This window comes from Limulus polyphemus, unplaced genomic scaffold (genome assembly GCF_000517525.1).
Source record: "Limulus polyphemus unplaced genomic scaffold, Limulus_polyphemus-2.1.2 Scaffold699, whole genome shotgun sequence".
Taxonomy (NCBI): domain Eukaryota; kingdom Metazoa; phylum Arthropoda; class Merostomata; order Xiphosura; family Limulidae; genus Limulus; species Limulus polyphemus.
In genome coordinates this window covers 414,521-421,643 of record NW_013666309.1, presented here as the reverse complement: position 1 = coordinate 421,643, position 7,123 = coordinate 414,521, and the positions used below count along the sequence as shown (strand labels likewise).

The 7,123-nt window shown below is 28.5% G+C and overlaps 1 protein-coding gene across 1 annotated transcript in view; it reads right to left on the bottom strand.

Moving 5' to 3' along the window:
• Positions 1–1,224: 1,224 nt before the first annotated feature.
• LOC106460055 (methionine synthase-like) overlaps positions 1,225–7,123 on the bottom strand; it is a 69,107-nt gene continuing 63,208 nt past the window's right edge. The window contains exons 31-34 of the mRNA XM_022386670.1: positions 6,007–6,153; positions 4,102–4,203; positions 3,343–3,546; positions 1,225–3,142 (exon numbers count right to left, since the gene is read on the bottom strand). Coding sequence (XP_022242378.1) covers positions 3,050–3,142; positions 3,343–3,546; positions 4,102–4,203; positions 6,007–6,153 — 546 coding nt within the window. The 3' untranslated portion in view covers positions 1,225–3,049. The remainder of the gene's footprint in view (positions 3,143–3,342; positions 3,547–4,101; positions 4,204–6,006; positions 6,154–7,123) is intronic.

Sequence of the window (7,123 nt, the reverse complement as noted above, 5' to 3'; positions counted from 1 at the left end):
ATTATGCTCATTCCCTATAGAATAAAGATTTTAAGTGGGTAAAATGCAGGAAATTCCAAAATGTCCAACTAACCGAACGGGTGAAGTGTTTAATATTTCCAACAGCATAAACTTAGGGATTACTTCCTGCTTCACTTGTCTTGTTATGTGGAGTAACACTCCTTTCAGTACTTCCTGAAGATGCTAGAATGAATACTGTGTGACTCTGCAGCTTTAACTGGAGAATCTTGTACTATTTGACATCTTAGTTAAACTTGGTTTTCACAGTTCTTCCTGGCTATCTGCTGTCTTATTAGTGCTACCTGGTGGAGCTTAAGGTTACAAGAGCTGAATTAGGGCACTAGATGAACTAAAATAAGCAGCTTCCATGAAAACAGTTTGTGGTGTATGAACTAAAAAATGAGTGTTAAAGTATTGGCAAGATTTGTCACACCAACAGCTGGTGTTTTCTTGTAACTTTCATCAGTTTGTGCTTTTGAATGTCTACTGTAATAAGTATATTGTGTTGTGGGTGTCAGGATCAAACAACTGGCATTTTTTGAGTTTTGTTAGCAATAGCGTACTCTTTTTTCTGTTGTGAGTAGTTTCACAAAATTTTATTTATAATAATTTTGAATGATTATTGAAACTAAGATTACTTTGTATTGATAGCTTAGTATATGGGTTTATGGCAAGCTCTTCCGCCAGAATTTAAGTCACATAAGTTTTAAAAACTTTAGATGTCCCTAATTTTCTTTTATATAACATATATTTTGTAATTGTATCCAATAACTTGGATGTAATACAAAATATTTTCAAGGAAACAGTTGATCAGTGTCTCTTTTAAAGATAGATACAAATCATAAGAATGTCCTTGGTGCAAAAACAGGGGGGAGGGGGAGAAGACAAGTAAAGGTAAAATATATGTACCAATGGCTTATAATTTTAGATATAGCAATAACACTTGAAACTTTAGGTGCAAAATTACCAATATAAAAACATAAGATCCATACAAAAATTCATATACGACTGAGTTTGAGTAAGCAAACTACTAAATCTCAACAACTGACTGCCTAGTTGAAAATAGCTAGAAATGTACATAATCCTTGAAGCTCGAGTGATTTTTAATAACAAGATAAAATATATAAAGTGTAAATATTTAAATAAACTCTAGCAAAGAACGGAATGATAAGGCAATAAAATATATGGTTACAAAATAAAAAATTGTTTTCTCTTAAACTTTTATTTTAATAAAATCTTTATGGAGATAAAATACAAAAATGTAGTTGTATACAAAAGTATTACAATTTATAACATTTTTTGAAAAGGTTACATTAAATTGTCAATGCGTTAAAGCTATGCTGTGAAAATATATAATTCTTTCTAATCGTGATTACTTTGTACTTGGATAATACTTATTTCAAAAAACACTAACTGCCTTTGTGACTAAAATATATATATTGATCTCATATTATTTAGTATTCAGTTTATGAAATATCAACTAAATAACTGTAATGATCACTGTATCATTTCATTACACGAATATGTTGTTTAGTCCAAGATGTAAAATCCAAGTCTAAACAAATGTTAGTAGTTGATATTTTATAAGGCATCAACTAACATTCAAATTTTTATTACTTAATATTGGATCATGGATTTTGAATGAAGTAGGTGCAAAATAAACTAAAAAATTACCTGATTATGGAACAAAGTTTCTGCTCACTAAAGCTATTACAATGAAAGTTAACCTCGTGAAATATGCCTGTGTGGATATAAATACCTTGTACAAAGTATCATTATATTCAAGCCAAGATGAATTACTATTCACACTGATGCCCACTTAAAATATTTTTCGTGACTTTAAATTCATTACTGTCTTTGGCATTTTTCATTTTGATGAATACTAATAAGATATTATTATGCAAGATCCATTTACAAATATTTCAATCTTAAACATTCTATCATCAATGTATGTTGATATTAAACAGTTAAATACCACAGTGCCAATTACAGTATATCAATACTTGCATATTTTTAATTGATTTTTTTTTACACATCCAAAGGTATGAACCACTATACTGTACAAAATCTTTAGAACAGCATAGTCATATATAAACAAGATCATATACACAAGGTTAAAAAAAATAGCACTCATAATTTGGCACTGTAGTAGTTTCGCAACAATCGTTACTCACAACACTAATTGTATAATACACTGCAATGGAATCATCTCTAGATGTTTCATTCCACCAAGAGAACCAGTTATTCTACAGTAAACTGAAGATGTGTCAAAATGCATATACAAAAAACAACTATAAAAAATAATAAAGTTGTTGGAATGTTTCACTTCTCAAGAAAATGTGATTTCTCTCTCTCTCTTTTTTTTGAATTTTTCTTTTAGTTTTACATTTGTATTCAAGTAATTTTAATAGAAGTTGCCATCATATTAGAATATGTAGATTTTTACAAATCCAATATATGTAATCTCATTTTCAGCTTTTGTTAGTTATTATTCAACTGAAGTAAAAGGTTTTTTTACCCCTCATGGCTTGCACCAATGGAATTCACAACATTAATACAGAGGTTTTGGTTTTCTTGAGAAACTAATAACTGCTTACTTATGTGATACAAATTATTTTAATTTGAATCAAATATATATATAATATAAACATTTTCTAAAAGACATCATGAGCATTTAATATTTTAACAATTTTGCTTAATAGTTGTTACATACCTAGTAGTAGTTAAGATTAAAAACGTTTTTTGACAAGTGTCTCATTCACTGTTCATTATTTTGAGCATGTGTGAACATAATGAAATCCTATTATATGAAATTTATTGTGTAGTCTGTTTAGTTAAATAGTAAGAACTGTATAAAGTAAATAAAATATGACTAAATCAGGTAAAATAATGTAATGAAACATGTAGCAACTTCAAATGCCCATAATAATAAAATGTGATTAAAATATACAATAAAATGCCTTTACCAATGACTGCTACTCAAATAAGCAGAAACTCTGTCCATGAATATATAAAACTGGTAAGAAAATTGTATAGATACTTGTATAATCTACTCTAAATCAGGATCATAGGCCAAAACAGGTGACAGCCACTTTGTGACTTCTACAACAGATACATCTCTCCGTCTGGCATAATCTTCAACCTGGGGACATGAAATAATTTTATTTTGATCAGCAATTACTAAAGTAATAACCTACAGTTACTGACTGTAGATTATATTGAATTGATTAAAAAAATTATAATAAAGATTTTAAAAATGATAAACAAAAACGTTATTTCAGGGGTTCAAAATTATCAATATTGTTTTTCTTATCCAAAACAACGACCGAAATAAATGAATACCTGATCCTTGGCAAGTTTTCCTGTAGCAAAATACACAGCCCTAGGATGAGAAAAGTATAATCCTGATACAGATGCTGCAGGATGCATGGCTAAAGATTCTGTTAATTTGATTCCTGTTTCTTTCTCAACATCCATTAGCTTCCACATGGTCAATTTTTCAGTGTGGTCAGGCTGAATGGGGTACCCAGGAGCAGGCCGAATACCCTAAAAATAAGAACAAGGAAACTGAGCATCATCAAATGTTATAAAAACATCACTATTACTTAAAGTTTAGAATAATTATACAGCACAGAAAAGTTTCATAAAAAAACACAAGATAGTACAATATATGTAATTTTTCATCACATTTGTTTAATCTTTACCTTGTACAATTTTTTTTAATATACAAATTAAATCTATATTAACAACAACTTTAACATTGGTTTTCTAAATTCTCTTTTTTCTCAAGATTTATTTTCACTTTATCAAAATAATTAGCTTCCATAAAGTTTATGTCTATTTGTTACAATTGCAAAAATACTCAGTTTTTGTTGAAACATTCAAATTTTACAAATGAAATACATTTTCACAATAGTTTAGTCAATCATACCATATCATATTCCTTATTAAACTTCAACTGCAAAATTTATTAACCATATTTAATAAACAATCACAAAAGTATAGCTGTTAGTTATTCACTGAATAAATTTTTAAAAATTAACAATTCTGTTAATTTTCCTGGTTAGCCATCTATGAAATGCAAACACTTATGAAGACTACCTGGTATTTAATTTTAAGCAATTCCTGAGAGTCTAAATGTTCTTCAGAACAGTAGCCCCAAAACTCTTTCCTCACTCTTTCATGCAGTTCCTCTGCATAAGCCTAGAAGTAAAATCACCTTCAATTAATCAACCAACTATAAAAAAAGAAATTATAAAAAATTATTAATTCTATCTAATTTAAACTTTTTGCCATTTCTTAATCTTTTTTTTACTAGAAAACATCTGTGAGCACAGCCTATGGTGTAGCTTTGCACTTAAACAAAGTTATGAAAAGGCTTAAAATGTAGCTATAATCAATTTACTAGTAACTTTTATGCTGAAAATGAAAACAAATATTGTAGTATTGAGCAGTAATCTTTAGTGTACTTAACAGTTGATAAAAGTGTAACAGTCTTCAATAGGAGATGGAGTACATAGAATCAAAAACAAAACCTTTACCTAGTGTAGTCAAAAATATGTTAATCACAAAATAGAAAAATGTGTATTTAACTAGTGCTGAAACATTAAATCGATTAATTGACTTAATTAATTAGTTGTTGATTAGTTGAATGTATTTGATAAACCCTATATGCACAAGGTTGATCTAGTGAATCAAGTCCATATTGAAGAATTAATGTGTACTATACTTCTGAATTTACAATGTGTGTCTTCACAAAATCTGGTAAGTTTTAAGTAAACATTACAAGTATGTTGCATATAAAAACATCAGTATTTTTTATAGTACTTTTGTTAAAGATTTGTCTGTGAACTTACTGACTCAACCTGATTTAGATTCTGAATAGTCTGAGTTCAAGGTAACTTTCATCCTATTAACAAAAATAGTGATTTTCATCTTACAGTTTCATATTTCATTTGCATAATCTGTAGAACTTCTTAAATGAATATAAAGTATTTGAGTAAAACTTAATATTTTATTTGTTGTTTTCTTTACATCAACACTAACTGTATTAAAATCAGCAATGTAAGTTAAAATGAAAAGTTGAAAATAGGATATATTTTTAAATCACCCCCTTTTTTTTCTTATTATAATGACTGTACTTTCTTACAGGCCAAAACTAATACTTTTCAAATCTGCACATGCCTTTATGAATATTTTTTTTTAGTTTCTTTATCTAACTTCAGAAGTTTCCAATTTTTACAATGTAGTTACTTTTACAGTAATAAATACAAAATACATAGCAAACAATAAACTTAGTATTTACATGTGGGTTCTTGTACTTAATTAATTTTTTGCTATCAGTTTCGATGAACCTTAACCCTAATTTTTGGTAATACATAGTAATTTTTATTTATTTCAAATATGAACTTTAGAACAAAAAATATTAAAAACATACAAAAAATACAATATCCTAAAACAAGTATAATTTAACTGGCTTTCTTTCTGAGTAACCAATAAGTGGATCAAAATAACTGTTAGCTGGTTGAAGTGATCGTGGAAATAATAAACAATGGCCAAATAATTCATTAATCACCTCATAATGAAATAGTCTTAGAGAAAATTCTGTAAATTAAAATCTTTTCTTTCTATTATAAATAATGCAGAGAGAATTACCAACATTGTTTGAAAGACAGGATGTGCTAGGAAGGCATAGAATGTGGGTTTGACTTCCTTGTGCATATCTCAGTAAAACAACGTGTTTGTGAAAATTCAAATGCACACACTCAACAAAGTGTATTTGCATGCTGCAACAACACACACATGTATATTCAACCTTGCTGCTGTGTCACTGGACTACAATCTCTTCACATTAGCCAGCAATGGATGAATCTTTCAAATCAAAGAGATAAGTTAAAGACAAACTGCAATGTTTTGGTAAGGACAGTTTAGCATCTATCTTTCCAGTATGAAATTATCAAGTTCTTTTCTTATGATATATGTATATCCCAGGAGAGCAAAACTCACCTCAGCTAATCTATCTGCTAAAGCCTTAACCATTATAACACTGTAGTCGTCCATTTCTCCCTCAAACCTACAGAAATAAAAATAAAATGGAACAAACAATGTACATAAATTTTGCTGTTCATGAATCACTGGCTGCTCACTTCTGATTTTTCATAACTTGAGTAAATTTACATCAGCATAATACTCAATTCATTTCTTTGTTTCAGAGGGAATTAGTAGTGTATACTTTTCTTTCATAATTTTATGAACACTTGAAAAATTACATCTATACAGTTACAACTAAACAAAATCAGTATTCACTAACTTCTGTTTATACTAGATTACAGTCTATACTAAAAGTGGCAGTATCACAGCAAGTTACTTATTGTTTACATATATGTATTACATAAAAATTTTAAAACATGAGTTTCAAAGACATTTTAACATAAGCAGGTGTGTGTGTGTATGTATTTAGGTTTTTAAACTACTAATAAAAACAAATTAAAAAACGAATTTGACAGTGCTTCCTTTATAGCAAACTTGTACTTGATGTAAAGCTAAAATAATGCAGTAAATCTAAAAATGACTGCTGTGTACAACCAGATGTTTTCACTCACTAACTATACAAAGTGTTCAAGTTACACAAGTTTCTCTTGTTAAATGAAACACAAAGATAAATTAATACACCTCAGTCTTTTCAGTATTTCTTATCATTTATGACTCTTATCAAGTACAATAAATGAACTGTGAGGAGTATTATATACATAATAAAATACCTTTATAAACAAAAAGTTGAGTACATTGTATTTAAATTATTTTGGAGCTTAACCACATTATAGTACAATTTGCGATGTCCAGTCATGCTCTATATGACAACTGTGAATCTTAACAATAGCTCTGCAGCATAATTTCCATTGTGAAAGGCTCCATCACAAGGCTATTGTGTATAAAGCACATATATTAGATGTTGTTGTCAGGTGACTTGCTGATTTGTACATTTAAAATCATTTTGATATAACATATTCAACCCACATATATAAGAATAATATAAAAATATTAAAGATTCTTCCAGTCCTTGATTCAAACATTTGATTGATTTACCAAACATCTTTATTTTTTTTTTTGTACTCAAGTTTTA